General features: G+C 47.2%; 7 protein-coding genes across 7 annotated transcripts; 2 read left to right on the top strand and 5 right to left on the bottom strand.

Moving 5' to 3' along the window:
* Positions 1–5,007: 5,007 nt before the first annotated feature.
* On the bottom strand, positions 5,008–6,688 carry F4817DRAFT_339222 (uncharacterized protein). Its single transcript, XM_049303516.1, has 3 exons — positions 6,484–6,688; positions 5,923–6,360; positions 5,008–5,848 (listed from the first exon to the last, which is right to left on the bottom strand). Exons 1-3 carry the CDS (start codon positions 6,560–6,562, stop codon positions 5,412–5,414), a joined length of 954 nt encoding a protein of 317 aa, XP_049158460.1. The 5' UTR covers positions 6,563–6,688; the 3' UTR covers positions 5,008–5,411.
* Positions 6,689–6,771: 83 nt separating this feature from the next.
* F4817DRAFT_339208 (RmlC-like cupin) lies at positions 6,772–7,887 on the top strand. The gene has a single exon (XM_049303515.1). The coding sequence runs from the start codon at positions 6,970–6,972 to the stop codon at positions 7,378–7,380; it is 411 nt and encodes a 136-aa protein (XP_049158459.1). The 5' UTR covers positions 6,772–6,969; the 3' UTR covers positions 7,381–7,887.
* Positions 7,456–8,372, bottom strand: F4817DRAFT_122160 (actin depolymerizing protein). The gene has a single exon (XM_049297648.1). The coding sequence runs from the start codon at positions 7,968–7,970 to the stop codon at positions 7,530–7,532; it is 441 nt and encodes a 146-aa protein (XP_049158458.1). The 5' UTR covers positions 7,971–8,372; the 3' UTR covers positions 7,456–7,529.
* F4817DRAFT_339206 (uncharacterized protein) lies at positions 8,271–9,722 on the bottom strand. The gene has a single exon (XM_049303514.1). It carries the CDS (start codon positions 9,347–9,349, stop codon positions 8,435–8,437), a length of 915 nt encoding a protein of 304 aa, XP_049158457.1. The 5' UTR covers positions 9,350–9,722; the 3' UTR covers positions 8,271–8,434.
* Positions 9,723–10,585: 863 nt separating this feature from the next.
* On the bottom strand, positions 10,586–13,748 carry F4817DRAFT_122112 (glycoside hydrolase family 78 protein). The gene is made up of 3 exons (XM_049297647.1): positions 12,005–13,748; positions 11,884–11,926; positions 10,586–11,785 (listed from the first exon to the last, which is right to left on the bottom strand). Exons 1-3 carry the CDS (start codon positions 13,502–13,504, stop codon positions 10,713–10,715), a joined length of 2,616 nt encoding a protein of 871 aa, XP_049158456.1. The 5' UTR covers positions 13,505–13,748; the 3' UTR covers positions 10,586–10,712.
* A 1,449-nt stretch (positions 13,749–15,197) lies between these two features.
* Positions 15,198–16,339, top strand: F4817DRAFT_316437 (NAD(P)-binding protein; the record flags this gene model as incomplete). The annotated part of the gene is made up of 2 exons (XM_049300677.1): positions 15,198–15,963; positions 16,041–16,339. 2 exons carry the CDS (start codon positions 15,198–15,200, stop codon positions 16,337–16,339), a joined length of 1,065 nt encoding a protein of 354 aa, XP_049158455.1.
* Positions 16,340–16,641: 302 nt separating this feature from the next.
* Positions 16,642–17,835, bottom strand: F4817DRAFT_316436 (uncharacterized protein; the record flags this gene model as incomplete). The annotated part of the gene is made up of 3 exons (XM_049300676.1): positions 16,642–17,047; positions 17,104–17,563; positions 17,619–17,835. 3 exons carry the CDS (start codon positions 17,833–17,835, stop codon positions 16,642–16,644), a joined length of 1,083 nt encoding a protein of 360 aa, XP_049158454.1.
* Between the last annotated feature and the right edge of the window lie 1,143 nt (positions 17,836–18,978).

Here is an 18,978-nt window from a genome sequence, read left to right as displayed (position 1 = left end):
ATGCGTTATTACTCTTGACTTTTAGGTGCCCTTCCCCTGGACATCCCAAACAGTGCGGTGGATATATTCTACTATGTACCGGGTTGCGCATGAGAGAGGACCATAATAGCTACGCTGTCGGCTAAAAGAGGTTGGACATCCACGCTGACGTGCGCCGCCACTTTGGTGTATCAGTCAACATACGTAGGTAAATATGTATGCGGAAAAGCATCTCAAATACGATGTCGACCTATTAATGTATTAAATATCAGAGCATGCTACTTCTTGCTCTGTCTTCGCCTTCTTCATTCGAAATCTCGGTGAGCCTAAGGAACCACCCTATGACTATGAAAGGCGAACGCCACGGTCTTCCTCAACGTGGCCGTACCAGCTCTAGGCCTAGTGGACGGCGTTAAAGGTTAGCAACACCCAATACATAAGTAGGTACCTAAGGTAAGCTGGCCGATCTGCGATTGTCCTCGTGCAGGATAATCCAGGTCGAATATCTAAGCCGACAGGACGGGACTCGTACGACAGTTCCCCGAGCCGCTTGTCTAACATGGAAACTTTGGCCCCCAAATCGATGGTCTCGGATTCGGTCCGGTCGATGGGATCTACCTCTGTGGTAAAGCTTCCCAAGAGCTTTATTATTATGCTAGTGGTGGTCAGTCGGGAGAGTGAAAAACTCGACCCACGCGCCGTCTCACGTGAATAAGCAGTTGGCCGCACGTAACGGAAGATACTTACCAAAAATGCGCTGCTTCGGGCTGGAAGTCAAACGCACGATTAAGCGTCCTGCCTTGAACAACCTAGATGACGATCCATCCTATCCATCCCGGTCATGGTGGGGGTTGTTTGACGGCGTATGTTTTAGAGCCAATGAGAGACTCTCATGTTGATATCGCTCCACGAACGGCAAGACTGTTATGCAAGAAAAGGGGGGTCAAGGGCCAAGAATACCTTTGTTAGTCGTCCTGAGCTGAGCTGACCGTACCGGCCAGCGCAAACGCCTGGCACATACCCAATAGAATAATAAAAGTCTTCGCCTCGCCCCCTCAGCATTCATAAGAATTACATACTAGTATCTATTCTTGTCGTCAACGAAATCCATGAATACCTAGTCTCTCTGGATTCGGCCTGCTCGATTACCGATCCCAAGCCTGGTGGGATCTAGCAACCAACCTAGTCATCTTATCCCTGCATACGCTTTTCCGCAACAGTCAAGACACTCACGCGGTTGACCGCGTCCGAACAGCCCGCGGCCCCTCTTAAGGAACCAGTGGCTTGAACTACGGAATGGTCCATGCTTTTCCCCGCCAGCGCGTCATCAGGATTAGAAAGAAATACATAACATAACATAGCACTATACATTGCCCGAGATGGTGACCTTTTTCTTCCCTCGGATTTCCTTTCGGGAAGAGATCTTGATGAGAAGTAGGACTGTGTGGGTATCAGTACCTGCATTGGTGAGCCAGTAGCACGGCGGGACTGCGCAACCATTTATCGTGTTCCTGCAGTAGCATGGAGTCGGCTTCGTGTGCCGTTACTTATCGCGCACTGTATAGCACATTCTTCTCCTATCCGTTCGTCGCCGGCGATTCCTAAGTCTTGGCCTCTTGTTGGAGGGGTCGCATAGGTATGCGCGACGAAGATCGCTTTCAACAGTACTGTGAAGAATAGCACTCCTACATATCAAGAAGCTCTACAAGTCAACAAGGTATGAGTTGAAATACAGGCTAAGGCGGCCATCTCGATGAAACTAGCCGTAGTGTCTTTATGCGCATCGGCGATACCAACGGCTTGTCTATTCTGCAGCGTTTCCTTTGCAGGTTCGCCGTAATCATCCGCTAACAGCGTATTCTTGCCTTACCGCCAAAGAGGTCAAGTCGTAGGATAAAGATCCCTTACGAATCCCTCGCGTCCCGGTAAGGAAGAACTTTGGACCTGCCCAAGCATCAGCGAGGTTAGGGTTTAGGCGACTTGAGACACAGCCGAGAAACGCGGTAGATCTCGGCTCTTAACCTTCAGGGGGTCAGCTGTACGGCTGTAAAGAGTAAGCCTCATCATCGATGGTCTTTACAAAATAACATACCGGGCCAAGCGAAACAACTCGGATCGTAAGAACAACCTAATCCTTATAGCTCAGCACAGTGCCCGGCGGATCGAGATACATGCATACTCAGGGTAGTCTCTAGATACTTCTCACATAAGCCCAAGACGACCCCCTTGCGAGTTAGCGTTGCGTACTTGGCACTAGCGCTGCTACCCCTGAATCGTGAACCAGCAGAGGGCGTCACGCGTCCCGTCGGTATTGTACCTTGCAGAAAAGATACATTCCCTCCCGCGTATGCATCCTCCAATGCCCTACCCTCCACAAACGCGCCTGGGCTTTTTATCGATGTTACGGGAAACAGGTTATTACCTAGCCTCAGCCTCCAATGTGACAGACGGGAAAGAGCAGTTCTTATAAGTGTAAAGGGAAGATCCATGAAGATGTTTGGCCAAACCCGGATCTTGGTACAAAGAGCACTAACACATATGTCATCGAGTATATTTCGCTTTTACATATGTGGGTTCGGAAAAGCACCGTGACGCGTCCAACTTGTTACCAGACGCATTCCACGACCCTTGCTGGTTATCGAGCCACAGCTCGCATAAAGGAGAATGCAGCCTTCTGCTTTTGTCCAGTCGATCATGCACCGTGCACGCGGGCATCTATCAGGCTGACCCTCTCCCGATTGGTTAGCTTGACGGCCTGGCCTGAACTAGTTTCTTAAGGCTTCGGCCGGTATCGTTTTATGTTTCCTTAGCACACGTACGGAGTACAACATGGAGCAATCTTCGGTCTTTCGGCAGCGGACGGAGCTAAGTTATGCGTATGTACGTTGGTAGAAAACCACACGAGGAGTTATACCCACGCTTGCTGATCCGAGCATAGTGGTTATTCCTTCACATCGTATCTTAAGCCAAGGCTTCGAACACAAACAGGCGCATCTAGAGATCGTATTACAGATCGTATTAGAGATCGGCCAGCACCATAGTATGAGTACACCCGGCTATATCGGTATTTAGCGTATCTCACCCGCCCGCTTTCTTCATGCTCGCAACAGGGTCCTAATACGTAGGTTAGGTACTAAGTGATGATAGAACAATATCCGAAATCCTGGAAGAGACAATAATGCTTTTACCTAAATCCAAGCATGGCACTGGACAGTCGACAAAATGCCCGATGGCAATAGGCACTGGTCATGAATACCATAGGTTAGGTACCTAAGGTAACATGTGTAAAAGCAACACTTCAACATAGGTCCTAATTTGGCGAGTAGCATCTCGGGCATAGATGCATGCCCTTAAGACTCGCGACTCGCGACTTCATGCATCAACCCGTAGCACTACCCGGTCCCCAGATTATGCATAAAGTTGATATACTCTTAAGCCTCGCCAGCCAATGGTTTCACAGCACAGTCTATATCACATTCTCCTGGTAAGCATCCAGGGGTCCTTTCTCGCCAGGTATTTTTGCACAGACCTGCGTGTATGTTATATGTATTATCGTGCTGTAGCTGCAGCTTACTGAAGGAGAGATCCAGTAAGGACACTCGGAGAACGCCTTCGTACAGCCCTTTATGCAAGATCAAATTAATGGGCGAATTGATATCTGACCACTCTTAGCCAGCTCTCATTTCCTCCATACGGGTTGCAGCATGGGGTGATATGACATGTACATATTTATCGTATGCAGAGTCGTGCTGTAGTAGATGTATCGGCCCATTTGCATTGAACATCTACATATCGTACGGAATCCGCACATCTAGACTCAAGGGTTCTAGAAAATGGTTCGGAAGTTTTAGAAGAGCAGAATTGCTCGCTATCCCGGCTCGTGGCCTCAGCTTCTCGCCTCGCGAACAAGGTAGGCCTGCGGCGTCACATAGACGTCCCCGCTTAGAGTGCTCTATTAAGAGAATCGGTGTCATGGGTTACTCTCGAAATGGCAAGATAGCCAAGGTCCTCGTCATGCGCTCTATCGCACCTTGCCTATTTCAGGGTTGAATAGCGTTCGAACGATGCCTCCCGATCGTTTTTGTTCGCTATGCACAAGGCCTCTTCGTGGACTGTGCCCTTTTAACTGTGTTGAAACCAAGATGTTGCAAAACATGCCCACTCGGAAACGAACTAAAGCTTCTACGAAGTAGTTAGAGTCTTGCGCCTAATATTGACATCATAGTCTCTACCGGTCTTTTATGTATAGGTTGATTGCCATCGTATCAAATACCCAGTTGTACTTCAGACTCTGCGGCAGGATATCGTGGTCAGAAGGCGGTCGATATCTACTTAGAACCGGTCAATCAAACCACTCCCTCCTCCTCTACTGTAATCACAAGTTCTGCAAGACGCCAGCCTTATGAGGCATAAATACGACTTGTTAGCCGCATACGGTTCATGCCGGCGACACCGTAGATAATTCAAGCGAGGTAATCGCTCGGATCTAAGCCCTAGTAAGAACGTGTTCGGGCGGCCTGGGGTTAAGTTCCATGGGCATGAAACGATCAGTGGGTAATCCGTACCGAAAGCAACGTTGGCCTAATAGACCATCCCGCGGTCGATGCGCGTCCTATATTCTTGGCGGATCCTATTCATAGGTAGGATTCGAGACATCATTTTATAGGCCATGTTAAGCATAGATAGAGCGTAGAGCATTGAAACAATACTAACATCATTAGTAACACCCGTAGTATTGCGATTCATATCTTGGTTTAAACCTGAAGTCGAACTCAGGATCAATGGCTGAGTTTGAGAATTCACTTTCGAGCCAAGAAACAGCGTAAATATTATTGGGCAATGCTGATATGACACTGGCCAGCCCTTGTAAAGGTATATGAGATGAGCTTAAGTAATATCAACTCGTACATCATCATTATAACGTATCTAGAATAGGCTTAAGTATAGCTAACAGAAAGTGAATGTGTGGCTACGTCATCTGGAATCGTTGTGTTTGAAGGGAGACGCAACTAAGATGGCCATCTATATGTCTAGTGAATGGTATGAGAACTATATGCCAGTCGCTGTTATAACTATAATGACATATTTCATACATTCAAGTGAACTTTCAGAGGTAGGCTGGTACGTAAATTTATATGGGCACTTCGTTGAAGAAACATCGGTAGAGTAAATGCTGACTTTTGAGGTATATCCTGGATACCTTAGGCACCTAGCTAACAGGACTATCCGGCTAACGACTCCTTGATATTCAGATTTTCACTGATAATGGATATGGTATAAGTGTAAGAGTATTAGAATGCTTGATATAGCCAGAACGCCTTTATGACGGTGTTAGTCCTCTGGTATAGGTGAGTTATACCTATAAGTAGCTGTAGTAGCTCATCCCTAGCAGATGTCCTGTGTAAATACGAAAAAGCAAGGCTAGTTGGTATTCATAGTTCTTTCATGACCTCGGCCACCGCCTTCGCGGCTACCCGCTTACGCTGGTCTTCCGGCAGCCCGGCGCTCGTATCGCGCACAGCCTGCAGCTTAACCATCATGCGTTCTATCTTCCTGATCTCTTCGTCATTCATATCTTCCCCGTCATCCTTCTTGCTGGTGTCCGTGCTCGGTTCTCCGTTCAGGAAATCCTCATCTTTCCCGGAATTCCATATCGCTTGTTTGAGACCGGCAAAGTCCTCGTGGTCGAAACCAAAATCGAGGCTTTCTGGGTCGAGATTAGGCCCATCCTCATCTTTATCATTGTCGCCATTTCCGATATTCAGTTCCGCTTCAAAGTCCTCGAAATCGGAACCGAGGTCGTCAGCGGACGTGTGAGACCAGTCGTTCGACTCTAGCGCTTCCAGAGCACGAGGGATGCCAGTTTTTTCTGCATGCTCAGTTAGTCTCTCGCCTCTCATTCTCGATCCTGCCGGATACAGGCGCAGCAGAGGCAAAACGTACCACCGAATTCGTTTCGTGTTGCCACGGACTGACTCTTGACCTGTACGAACTCTAACCCCCACTCGGCGCAGCAATCTTCCCACTCATCGACATCGTCTATTTCTCCAACGCCCAGACATAAACCGACTCCGTCCCAGGACCAGCCGCCAAGCCCGTCCTTGACAACCTTGCCTACATTCTGGATGAGTTCCTGCGCGGCCTTGATCTCATCCGTCTGCGACTTGACTGGTAGCGAAAAGACTACGACGACTCCGCCGAGAACCTCAAGGACCTCCTTGGCCTCGGGAGATAAGAAAGAACCGGCCCATTCCGAGGGTGACGATATGAGGTCTAACCATATGGGCACTTCAGCTGTATAATATGCTGTTTTTAAAGAGAGGTTGTGTGATGAGCCGGCTAGTGACGTTGATGTCTGCTCTGGATGAGTACCGGTGAGGTCTAGTCGAAGGTTAGTTTTAATGATCGAGGTAATTCATGTGTGTAGAATGATAGGCTGGGTTCTATAAGTTTTAGAAAGGGGTAATAACCAAAGTATATTGGAGGTATGCTTCATGAATTTACCTTTGATTACCTTGGTTAGGTGGTGAGTTGAATCCGCCAAGGAGACGGCTAATATGCGACGGGGATTTGAGATATCCATAGTAGAAATGGTACGATGTGGTATTATGAATTGCCCGGGCTGATGCTTGTTCGGTTGATGATTTATTGCTGGTTCATTGGATGCTAATGTATGAAGAGGTGAGAGCCCGGCTGCCCCGTCTGCCCCGCCATCCCGCTAATGCACATTGCCGCGATAAACCCACAATGTTATCATTATGACTAAGCCACTTACCCGGTAGTTGTATATTGTATACATGTACCTCATTCACATGATGTACATACATGTATGTATGTACATATTAGAATGTACCTAATTGTAAGACAGGAAAGAACTGTCGACATACATCTGTCGTCTCCGTGTAACTCGCGACGTCAGTGGCTTATTCGTTCAACTTCAAAGTCTGTAGATTTCGTACCGTCCAAGTTTCATCAACCAATTCTACCATCATGTCTCATCCTGAACCATCGCAACCGGTCCAATCCATCAAGGCTTCAGATATCCAAGCCTCGGGAGCGCAGACAGAGGGAATGATCCGCTCCAATGCGATAGTTGACAAATGCGACGGCATCTGCGCCACTAGTATGCTTGCAAAACCACATACGGCCTCGGCAGTCCATCATCACGGAGAACAAGACACGATAGTCTATGCTGTTAAGGGACGCGGAACAGTCGTTAGCGAAGGGGGAGCAAAGAGGGTAGACTTGGAACCTGGGGACTTTGCACTCATCCCTGCGTACATGGAACACCAAGAGGTCAACGACAGCGACGAGGATATCATCTGGACCATCGTGCGCAGCGGGAGGATTCCAGACGTAGTGAATCTTACCGGCTGGAACGGAGAACCCGTCAAGGGTTAGATACCTAATTAAGCAAGAACCAAATGCTTGTCCATTTATTGTGTATATATATGCGACCGAGATAAACACGCCACGTCCCCCAACATTCTCTATTCGCTCAACCCCTTAACTCCGTATGTGGTTTCCCCCAAACGTCTGTCTAATGTCTCTTAGCCCCTTCCGCCGTTGTAATCAGCACCGCCAGCTCTCCGTAGCCTAGTCACGATGTCCTTCTCGTCAAGGTCACCCCGATCACGAGCGTCGACTGTTATAGAGTGATGCGACAGCACCTTCTTCACGTTTGAGCTCTCTATGGACACGCGGGCTTTGCGCATCACCTTGACGCTTTCTCCGATCCATACTATAAGCACGAACTTGACACGCTTGCTCTCCGAGTCGTTGTTGTATTCGACTCGCACGTACGCGTAATTAACCTGGGAGTCGTCTAGCTTCGACACCACCTCCGATAGTCCCCCGCTGCCGGTTCCCGCGAGTACCAACTTGTCGCCTACGGCACTCGCGTACGAGAGTAGCAGCCAGTTCGTCGCGTCCTTGTCCGAGCGTACTGCGTCGTATGCTGCTAGGACGTCGGGGGAGTCGATGCCGGACATCTTGCGGGTGGGGTTCTTCGGGAGGGAGGGTGCAATTCGAGAAAGGGTGGTTCGTTCGTTACTATAACATATGGGGATGATGAAGCCGGTCGAATGGTTTTTGTTATCGAAATTTGAGTATCTTGCTTGTGATGAGTTTTGGTTTAGTAGACTGAAGGAAAGATGGTGACCCCCTGGGCGCTGGCTTCAAATGGCATAGTTAAATGGCATAAGCGTTTAGTGCTGTCGACGGTCCGTCAGACTTATTGTCAGCTGTATACGTGACCCATTTCTTACCCCTATTTCCACTTTCAGTTTATGCGCTTATCACAATATTGTTTTCGAAACGGTAAAGGGTTTAGAAGATACAGTAAATCATAAAACTATATTGATGCTCTGATCTTTAATACTATCGTGCGTACCTACGGGATAAAGGGGCACTACAGATATTAACCCGGTGGAAGTCTATTCACGCCGGATCATATTCAATGAGCCGTTAAGCTTATTCCAACGTACTCGGCCCATTCTAGGTACCAGTCTCGATTCCTATCGGTATAAGGACTCCAGTTCCAGCCAGATTCCTGTGGAAACTGGCGTGAATATTCCCAATAAGCCGCTTCGAAGCATGTTTCGAATCGTTCGGCGCGCGCGACATTCGAACGCAAAGCAATTCGTAACCCTTGTTCTACGGATGGGTTTGAAATCTTCCAACGGGTGGCCTCAAGGTCCTGGCGTGCCATTAACTTGAGTTGTTCCCCAAACGCATTCTGTCTGGGGAACAAACAGGCCGCAAGTCTAACCCAGGGGATTCTGAGCTCGAGTTTTTCAGGGTCGAACTTGATGTCGTCCATATATGGTAGCTGGAAATACATGCCAGAGAGATGGAGACAAGGCTTGGTATGTCCATCATCTGTAGTTTGAGCTTGGTAACGCTCCATAGTACCTCGCCAAAGAAGCTCACAAATAGGACGTAGTGGCCAAAATCGAGGAGGCCCGAAGCGAACTTCTACGTCGCCTGTCGATACGGTATCGTCAAATGGATCAACATCGCAATCAGGGAGGTAAGAGAAGATAGCTTGGGTATTATCTTCGGAAAATGAGGTAAAATATAAAGCAGTTTCGATAGAATCATCTTCATGGACGGCTATCTGACTCCCGGACTTACGAACTGCGGTAATTCCATCCAGAAAAATCGCAAAGTGAAGCGAGGGGACGAATTTATTCCTGAAAGCAAGGTCCGTGGCCTCCTTGAGCCTTCGACATACTAGACGGCACGTGAAGAAGGCCTTCCGAAAGTGCTGAGGTGCTAAACTGGTAACGATCCTAGCCTGGAGGTCAAGAGGCAGGGTATGAAGCTGGGGAGTTTCACCCTTCTTCCTAGGATCGATGCTAAGCTCCATGACGAGCTTGCCAAGAGGGTAACAGCTGTATTGGCTTGGTTAGGTGGTCTTTTGATTGTTTGATGGGTGTTTAGACAGGGTCTACGTATCCGGAGAGGTGAGATGGTCAAGAGGAGTAGCGGAAGGACTGCTCTGGTGATAATCGAAGGGCATACTTGGAGATTTCTATTTGTTATATATAGATTTAAGTTGGCGTTGTTGTTAGTACGAGTATCTTAGTCACTTCGCTCTCGGCTTTGGTGTTTAGAATATGGGATTAAGTAGCATACATGAACATTCACGCACTCGGTCCTGACCATACTACTTTGCACAAGTAAACCACTCTAAACTTGAGTGGATGGATGGAACGGGTGAAGGTATCTTCCAATTTGGCATACACGATAGCGTCAGTTACTTACCGGCTACTTACTCATTAAGAAGCATCTGTCACTCTTAGAATTACTTGGTATTGAGATGGGGACTGCACAGATTAGGTAGTGCCTATTATTAACCCACTGAAACGTTGAAATACGCAGGAAAAAGTGACTCTACTTGCGTCAGTAATTACCTGATATGACTCGACGACGTCACGAGAATTTGGCCCCCAACACAATTACCTTTCTGACAATGCTTATTTTTAGCCAGCCAACCAAGGTACCTGTTATTCTGTTATCAATCGAAGCATATACGTATCAAAATCAAGTTTCAACTACAGCCACCGACGTCAACTGGACGATTGATCGCAAGTGTTTATTGTCTGGAGAATCATTCCATATAACGTCACGCTGGCCGTCTATTTTCTCTACTCATTTCTTTCAGCCTCAGTCAAAAGAATTATATACGTGTAATATTTACTCAAGTCATCAACCTGGTAATTTGAAAGATACAACTACTTCTACAACCGCCATGGCTACCTCCCAAGAGACCTCCAAGACGAAAACCACCGCCCGCTTCCGTACCCGGAGGTACTGGAAACAACGCATACAACGCCTAACAATGATAATCGCGTCACCTTGCTTCCCTTGTCTCTGTTACTATTGGACTAGAAAGCAGTATGGGGAGTAGGAAAGGGGCAGAGCTCCAAAGCAGTCACTATATGACACGACATAGCTCGACAGCTAGAATTCTAGTAAGCGCCATAAAAATGATTAGGATGAGACCCTGGCGGTAGTCAGCTGCTGTGTGTTAGAACATGAAACGAGGAATTAGAAGCTGCTGGGAACAATCAAAAAGGGAGACGACTGGCGGCTGATTGCGAAATATTAGTTAAGGAGAATGCTGCGGGTAGATACGCACAACTATCGCTTTATTATCTTGAATAAACTTCTTGCACTAGCTTAGTACTGTCAACAAGCTTTAATCATATATATACTGCTGGCCAGGCTCAAAAATGAAATGTAGGGTCAGAAATCCTGTGGCTACCGCTTCCGACTAATAGAGTACGCTTTTCGCCAGGCAGTACTACTTCCGCATCTGTGTTCGGTGGCACTTCTAACACCAGATGGAATCCAGTGTCATCAACTTTCCAGTCCGTTGATATCTTGCCGTAGGGACTTAAATAACTGGCCTTAGCCCAAGTTATGTTCCCACCTGGTTCGACGCTCACTCTAGCTGTCTTCCATCCCGGCTTCGCTGGGGATAAGCCGCCAATAACCTGGTGCATCCAGTTTGCTACCGAGCCAAACGAGTAATGGTTAAACGATAGCATCTCTCCGGGGTTGAGTGAGCCATCGGGGAGGAGGCTATCCCACCGTTCCCACGTCGTAGTTCCACCCATTTCTACTTGGTACAACCAAGAGGGGACCGTTGTCTGGCCTAGCATTTTGTAGAAGGTATCGGTAAGATTGTGTTTGGTCAGGGCAAGGCCGAGTAAGTGCGTCCCCGAGAAACCTGTTCCAACTAAGTATTCGTTATCTACGATAATTTTCTCCAGCCGACTAGCCGCTTCTTTTGCTTGAGCATCGCTCTCGAATATATCAAAGTATAGCGGCAATGCGAGGCCTGTTTGTGTCTCGTTGGCGACGATACCTTCGGGATCTATCCAGGCTTCCCTGAAAGCCGTCTTGAGATCTTTAGCCCATTTCTCGAAGCGGGTTTTATCGTCACCAAGCCCAAGTTCCGAGGCCATCTCCGCAACCAATCCAGTCACATAGACGAGATATGCATCGGCAACATATGTAGAGCTCGTAGTGGCGCGGCCCGGGTCGTCCGGCGGAGACTTAGGATCCAACCAGTCACCTAGCTGAAAGTTTGAACGACTCCACAAGCCGGCTCCATTTCTAGGGATGCCATCGTCGAGCCATGCTTTTGCGCCAGTGTATTGCTCTCGTAAAGCATCAAGGTCTCCAGAGGCATGGTATGCATTAAAAGGATTAGCGACTAAGGCGTCCCCCCAGATAGCCGTTGGGATTTGTGGCCCTGTCGCAGGTACTCCGGGGACTACTAAGGGCGGGACGCCTAGAGCACAAAGCGTTAGCGATGGACTTTTGGATTTTAGGGAGAATATAATTGGGATCGAGTTGAGGTTATCTAGGTCTGGTAGGTAGGTAACTGACCTTCTACCTGCTCTGATTGAAGATCCTTTAACCAACCTCGCCACTAAAAGCCAATCGTTGGTTAGTACTTGAAGAACAGCTCTGATGTCTGGAAATGGTGAAAAGGGGTCATGCAACATACAAAGCCAGAAGTATCGTAGAGAAAGTTAGCTGTCGGAGCAAACGCGAGGCTGTCTCCCGTCCATCCAAGTCTCTCATCCCTTTGGGGACAGTCGCTTGGTATGCTCATGAAATTGGATTTCATAGACCATCTCACATTTTTGTGTAGCTTATTTAGGAGTTCATCTGCACACTCGAAAGAACCTGTCTCCTCCATGTCTGAATGTATTACTATCGCACTCACCGAGTCGTTGTTTAGCGGTGTATCGTCTTCGGGCCACCCGTCGACCATGACGTATCTAAATCCGTGGTAGGTAAAACTTGGCTCCCAAACCTGAAGCTCGCCGGAGAGCGTAAGGTAGTCTGTCTGAGTAGCATTTCTAAGTGGTCGAGTCGCTACTTCTCCGTCCTCTAGAACTTCGGTGTGTACTAATTTGATAGTCTCTCCTATTTTACCTTTAACAGTAAGCCTAAGCCATCCAGCGAAGTTCTGTCCGAAATCAAGAATAGTCTTTCCGGTGGGAGATGTCAATACCTCCTGCAGCTTGATCTCTTCGATACGTTGGATAGGGGGTCCGTCAGGGGCAGTCAATATTCCGTAAGGTGCCTCAAGCTCTTTCACTGCAATCCACTTTGCCGTGTCCGGGACAAGAAATCCAGGGGCTGACCACCCAGTTTGCTCTAGCCTCGAGTCGTATACTTCTCCGTTGTATATTTCAGAGGTCACGATCGGACCTGTACTCGCCATCCAAGACTTATCTGTTCTGACACTTTGCGTTTTCCTATTGGATGTAATAACTAACAGGGCTATAGCACCTAGCGTGTCGCCCCAAATATTGCGGTTGCCTGCTCCGAATCCGAGGCGGCCAGCATACCAACCCTCACCAACTGTTATTCCGAGGACGTTATCTCCGGCGAGCAGTAGGGCTGTCACATCGTAAGTATCGTAGACTAGACGATGTTTGTAAGACTGCCACCCGGGAGCGAGTACAGTAGTACCGACCCTTTTCCCGTTGATTTGTGCTTCGTATAAGCCATAAGCGGTAATGTACAATCGCGCTTTCTCCACACTAGTACTGTTAACTGAGAACTCTTTACGAAAGAGTAGCGGCTGGTGGGGGGCATTTTTCTCCGTTTCCTTGTCTGCGCTTATCATCTGAGCCCCTGACCAATCGTCCTGATTCAGGATTCCGGTCTCAACGTTGACATGCTCGGACCATGGAGTGTCGGGCTGGTCTCCTTCGCCATATGCTCTTACTCGAACCGTGGCAGACTCTGCTGATGCTAACGAGACGGTGGGCCAAGGCACAAGAACAGAATCTGAGGAATTGTAATGAAATAGCTCAATTTGGGATAGCCCAGTTTGATTCTGCTTATGTCGTGATAATTCAATGCTATATCCGCCTTGCCTCCAGTCAGCAGCAAGACCGTCGAAGCGCCATGATATTCGAGGAGAAGCCTCTCCAATGCCTAGGGCTACTCTGTGATGCTCAAAGGACACTTGAGAGATTGCCACGGCCATTGCGGTTTCTTTTGGGTGAATATGTTGAGTATTGCCAAGAGTTTAAAATCCCGACCCTTAAACCATTGAGACGCTCAAACCATTGAAGAGTGTTAGGTGAGTATAGCTGCACCTTCTAACAACAGGAAGTTTAGAGCTGGATACATACCTCGGCTATATATCAATAAATACAATACCTAGGTACTATACTATATTGAGCTATGCAAGCAGTGCAACTTCGGCATGCGTGATCGACTTTATCCAGCCCCTCTTCTAAGTACGCATAACTGTAACATCGTGCCGGCTTCTCCCCGCAAAGATCAACATTGTAAATGCAGTTACGGAAATCAGCTAATGTCTAAGAAAGAAAACCTGATATCATGCTCAAGGATCTAAACCAGGGCGCGGCTGTATAGCTTATTGTAGTTAGATGAGATAAATTTCACGATTCTTTCGATGAGTAAAGGCTTATGAAATACGCTTGGATTTCGCCTGGATTTCGCCTGGATTATGGTCTCTATAGTCGCCGCGACCCTCGCCTGGCGAGGACGAGAGCCCTCGTGCCCAAACGACGTGGTAGTTGAGTCATTGGACTGGGTACGGGCCCAGAGGGAAGACGCGAACACGATCCACTTGGTAGTCTCATTCTCGGGGCCCAGAGCTTGACCGGGATTCTAATCCAATGTACAGTTGGTATCTCTTAGGGCATCGACACACCCTCATAGGAGCTGTTCGCTATTCCTGTACAGCTCGTCAGTTGTCTGGAGTGTGAGACGGCGATGGGTTATTAACCTACCTAGGTAGATATGTTACTAATCTTCCTTGGATGTTCTATGGAGTTTCTCTAGGCATATCGTCCTACCCGGTCGTCTTTGCCGTAACACTGTTCGAGTTGGTCGTTAGAGTAGTGGGACGAAGATTTACTTCGGTCGTTGTGAGAAATGAATAGAGAAAATGTATAGGGGTTGGGACCTCATTCTATTTCAGTAGTGTTAGGGAGTGTAGTGTAATAGACAGTTACCTAGACAGGTATTACTGTAAAAGACGTACACTACTTGTAGTCAAGTTTACCGTTGTTGTTAATTAACCCATATAACAGTATAATACTGTGCTGAATCCTCCAGCGATTATAGCGTGTAAGGATACCGTAAAGTCGCTGTATAGTAGGTCGGCAGCCTTACATATACTGCTATTCTATCACCCCCATTATCATCCCTCATATTCCTCGAGTATCTTACTAACCTCAATACATACGCGCACTTGAAAGATTTCCGAGCCTCAAATGTGTTTGTGCATAAATAGATGCACAAGCCACCATCTAAAGTAAAGTACTGTGCTGCCGTCATAGCGAGCCTTGTGCATTGCATCCTACATACTTCAGATTGCTCCTTACGCCGAAAATAGCTACCCCGGATCCCTAGAGCCTGTTGGCCATATTGTGACACATTCCTAATGTAGGCATATGAGAATAGTGCGTAAGCGAGCAAACTATCGATCCATGCATCATACTTAGTCTCTCATGCATATTGTATATGATATGTCAGACGAAATGTCGCGGGGCTCGGTGTCTTGCCGATGAAGTAAAGTAAGCCTCCTTTTGCCCCTTTATCCCGTATTTATCACTTGAGCCAATTCACCAACAACTACATCGTTATTTCGTCGTATTGTCAACTTGTAAAGAAGTCCTCATAGTTAGTGGAATTATTTCTCCATAATGCATCCAAATAAAACCCTCATTTACAAACTGTACACGCCGCATTGCCCGGTTCCCGGAGTGCATCTAACAACCGAGTCCCGCCCATTAGACCCGGAAGCCGCTCCTCCTCCTGGAGGTATTACCATCCAGAACATATATATATCGTTAGACCCTTATCAGCGGGGGCAGATGCGCCTGCCCACCGATACGGGCACTTATTCGATGCCTTGGATAGAGGGGGAACCAGCCGTGGTCACTACTCTTTCTACTGTACTCAAGTCTGACAACTCGCGGTTCAAACGGGGTGACACCGTCATAGCCATGGCTGATGCGGGTGAGTTTGCGATCGTACCCGCGAAGCTAGCAGATTTTGCTCGCGTCTGCCCGCCACTACCCCCGGGAGTGACGATACCTTCTTCAGCGATTATTGGCGCTCTTGGCATACCAGCCCTATCAGCCTATGTCAGCTTTTTCGAGTTCGTGCCAGAGCCTCGATCAGGGAAAACTCTCTGGGTTTCTGCAGCTAGCGGTGGCGTAGGACAGGTGATAGGGCAGTTAGCCAAGATGCACGGTATGAAAGTGGTTGGAAGTACCGGAAGTTCCGAGAAGGTTGATTTCCTAGTGAACGAACTTAATTTCGACGCAGCGTGGAACTATAAGAACGAAACCACCGCGGAAGCGTTGAAACGACTGGTACCGGATGGATTAGATGTCTATTATGATAATGTAGGAGGTGAACAACTCGAGACTGCTTTAACCGTGATGAAAGACTACGGCACCATAGGTAATAACCCTAACCATCTACGATAATTCTTATGATCGAATCTCTAACGGATTACGAATGCTAATAAAATGTCTCAGTATCGAGCGGTATGGTATCGCAGTATAACCTTCTCGATGAGGAGAAATATGGTATAAAAACGGGGATGAACATCTTTCTGAAGCGCCTGACTATCAGGGGATTCATTTGTTCCGATCCACAACACCTTACCAAGTACCTTCCTTCGTTTGCCGCAGATATGATCACTTGGATCGCTCAGGGGAAGATCAAGACTAAAGAGGAGGTTATCCTGGGGATTGATAATGCGCCGGTTGCATTCGTTCAAATGCTAGAGGGGAATAAACTGGGAAAGATGGTACTCAAAGTGGGCGACAACTGATATTCTATCTGAAACGAAGGAATCCTAAATCATATTAAAATCGTACAATACGCACATGGTTCCTTGGTTACTCTAACGGTGGCTCGAAATCAGAAGCAAGAGTGATACCTATTTACCTAGAAATTCGGTGTATGCAATTATATGTTCTTACAAGTGGACAGACTTAGGCACGCATTACTGTAACAGGGCAACGGTAGGCATATATTGATCCTCTAGTTCTAGTGATAGTAGTTTAGACGACGTCGCATAAAAAGGTATTCCCCTGATATAATTAATGCGGATCGAATATAATTAATATTAGATTAATATTTAACGTGAGGCGAATCGTCAAAGGCATGAACTGGTGTCGCAACTGTCGGTGGAACTTGACCGGCCTTTGAGGAATATTCGGGACAATATGCCTCTTCTCCTAGTGGCCCTATCCGTCGATATGGATTCATTTCAATATCGAGATGTCTCCTAGGGTTGGCAGAGCTATCCAGCCCCGAAGAGCTTTGCCCTTGCGTTGTGGAGTAAGGGCTAAGTGACTTCAACGTATTTATTACACCCAAGTAGAGCGGTCGTAGCGCTGGAAGACAAGCCGCAATCAAATAGCAACTTGATTCTACAAGAGACCAAGTCGCGATGTCGGCAGAATCCCACGTACCGTCACTCAAAGCAGTCACTCGGAAAGTAACGACAAGGCGAATGATGGAAGCAATCATCCCGCTAGAAAATATCAGCATGTGCTCTTTTTAGGGTAGGTAGTTAATAAGACTGCGCACAAACTTCCAAGAAGGAAAACCCCTGAGAGGGCAATCTTCTGCTTCTTATCAATATGAAGGCCCCATATGGTTGGTAATGGCAATAGCAACATCATCACGTCGGTGGCGATGCTGGGAATGTTTATGCCCTGCCAGAAGCGTGGCGCATCAAGACAGTTGGAGGTAGATAGATTTATGTCCCAACGAGCGGAAAAAGGCCGACAGGAGGCAAGCGATGTTATTATTCCTGCTATTGCATTCGCACTGACGATGCCTCCGATAATATAGGTCGAAATCCGGTAAGGCTTAGCGGTAAGGATGCGCAGATATGATGCTAGGATGGAGAGTTTAGGGATAGCAACTGCAGCACAATATATCTCTTCTATTGCGTAACCACATTTGGCCCAATTCACCACGGCTTGCGGATCTTCGATGTATAAGACGGGCAAGTGACGTCCGACACCTGCGATCTTCACTTCGACTATAGATACGGGTGAGCGAGATATTTGGAACGGAAAGACTAGCCTAGGACATACCGATTGAAATGACACACATGCCCAAGGAGAATACCAAAGCCGGAATAATTATATAATCGTCGACCCCTAGTTTTGCCTTATGGGTCATACGAGTAGCGAAACGAAGGGCGACGATGCTGGCATCTAAGGCTATGAATACACTAGCTATGGCAATGAGGCGCGGCCCTGTCGTCTCCGCTATATAGGAAGGAGGGAACGATGTGAGGTTCGAGGCCATTGTAAATATCCAAGGTAGTGCTAAAGAGAAAATAGTTGAAAGTCAACAACACTGCAAAGACGCGAACGAGTTAATTTTCTCTATTTCCGTAGATGGAGGTAAGGGAACCTACTGGAGAAATTACTTACATACATATTACCTCGCGGTATTTATTAAAGCGTGAAGGGAATTACGCCCCGAAAGAGTTTATAATAAATAAGGAACGCCTCCTAAACGTTAATGTCTGGGAGGAATAAGCAAAATCCTCCCAGAACACATGGAGGGTAACACAGCAGCAAATGTACAGTATAATAACCTGATATACTAACTATATCTTTCAACATGAACATAACAGGGCTATGATAGCGAATTCGCTGTCGATATCAAGTAACCACCGGTCTTACGGTAGTATGTTGCACGAATGGTTACTTGAATTACTTCCAAAGGCATTTGTAGATAGTCTTGGCAGTATCTGTTCTGTGGTTCACCAATGCGACACGGTCCTTTTATCTTCAATATGTCGTGTTGGGTCGAGGCCTGCCTCTAAAAGTCATCCTAGCTGATAGGTAGGTACCGAGGTAGGCATGTAAGACGTTTCTTTTCAACTACTAAGCGCCAATAGGTTTGCGGAGCCATCAAAAGATTTCAACGGTTTTTCGTTAACGTTAGATATTACGCACTTGAGGCCTAGAGAGGGTACATTACTCGAATGCGGAATGTGGTACTACCTGCATCTAACTGGATCTTATTTTCTCTTCCTTTTTCCCCAACGCAGCCAATCCTGCCAGCCTGCTTCTACAAGCGCTCGCAATCTTAGTAGCATACGCGGTTTCTGCTCGGATTTACTGTTCTATAATCATAGACTATTAGTTTCACAGCTAAATTCATAAGTTCTACAATACTTGCCTCACTATACGGGAATGGGACTATCTTTAGGGTTGGAAGTTATGCAATTTGGAGCCTATAAACGTTCTTACATGCAAGTAAACTTCCTCAGACGTAAAGGATTCTGTATGACCTGATGATGGTGGGTAATCACTTCTTGACTTAGGATCTTACGTTCGGATGATATGATCATGTATTGTGTTTCTTTGTGCAACACAGTACTAGTCTTATATTTTGGCAGTCAATACTATTTCATCCGTAGTCTTGGTGAATTAACGT

This window comes from Daldinia loculata, assembly GCF_022478755.1.
Source record: "Daldinia loculata strain CBS 113971 unplaced genomic scaffold F4817scaffold_28, whole genome shotgun sequence".
NCBI lineage: Eukaryota > Fungi > Ascomycota > Sordariomycetes > Xylariales > Hypoxylaceae > Daldinia > Daldinia loculata.
Note: the sequence above shows the minus strand (reverse complement) of the source record. Positions and strands in the feature narration are given on the sequence as shown.

What these genes read in the sequence shown, in the direction of transcription:
- F4817DRAFT_122112 (XM_049297647.1), bottom strand. Translation starts at nt 13,504, where the DNA reads ATGGCCGTGGCAATCTCTCAAGTGTCCTTTGAGCATCACAGAGTAGCC. An exon ending in TCTACGATACTTCTGGCTTT is followed by an intron (nt 11,927 to 12,004) that starts GTATGTTGCATG and finishes ATTGGCTTTTAG; the next exon opens with TGGCGAGGTTGGTTAAAGGA. An exon ending in TCAATCAGAGCAGGTAGAAG is followed by an intron (nt 11,786 to 11,883) that starts GTCAGTTACCTA and finishes TTTGTGCTCTAG; the next exon opens with GCGTCCCGCCCTTAGTAGTC.
- F4817DRAFT_122160 (XM_049297648.1), bottom strand. Translation starts at nt 7,970, where the DNA reads ATGTCCGGCATCGACTCCCCCGACGTCCTAGCAGCATACGACGCAGTA.
- F4817DRAFT_339208 (XM_049303515.1), top strand. Translation starts at nt 6,970, where the DNA reads ATGTCTCATCCTGAACCATCGCAACCGGTCCAATCCATCAAGGCTTCA.
- F4817DRAFT_339222 (XM_049303516.1), bottom strand. Translation starts at nt 6,562, where the DNA reads ATGGATATCTCAAATCCCCGTCGCATATTAGCCGTCTCCTTGGCGGAT. An exon ending in CCTAACCAAGGTAATCAAAG is followed by an intron (nt 6,361 to 6,483) that starts GTAAATTCATGA and finishes ACCTTCGACTAG; the next exon opens with ACCTCACCGGTACTCATCCA. An exon ending in AACACGAAACGAATTCGGTG is followed by an intron (nt 5,849 to 5,922) that starts GTACGTTTTGCC and finishes CTGAGCATGCAG; the next exon opens with AAAAAACTGGCATCCCTCGT.
- F4817DRAFT_339206 (XM_049303514.1), bottom strand. Translation starts at nt 9,349, where the DNA reads ATGGAGCTTAGCATCGATCCTAGGAAGAAGGGTGAAACTCCCCAGCTT.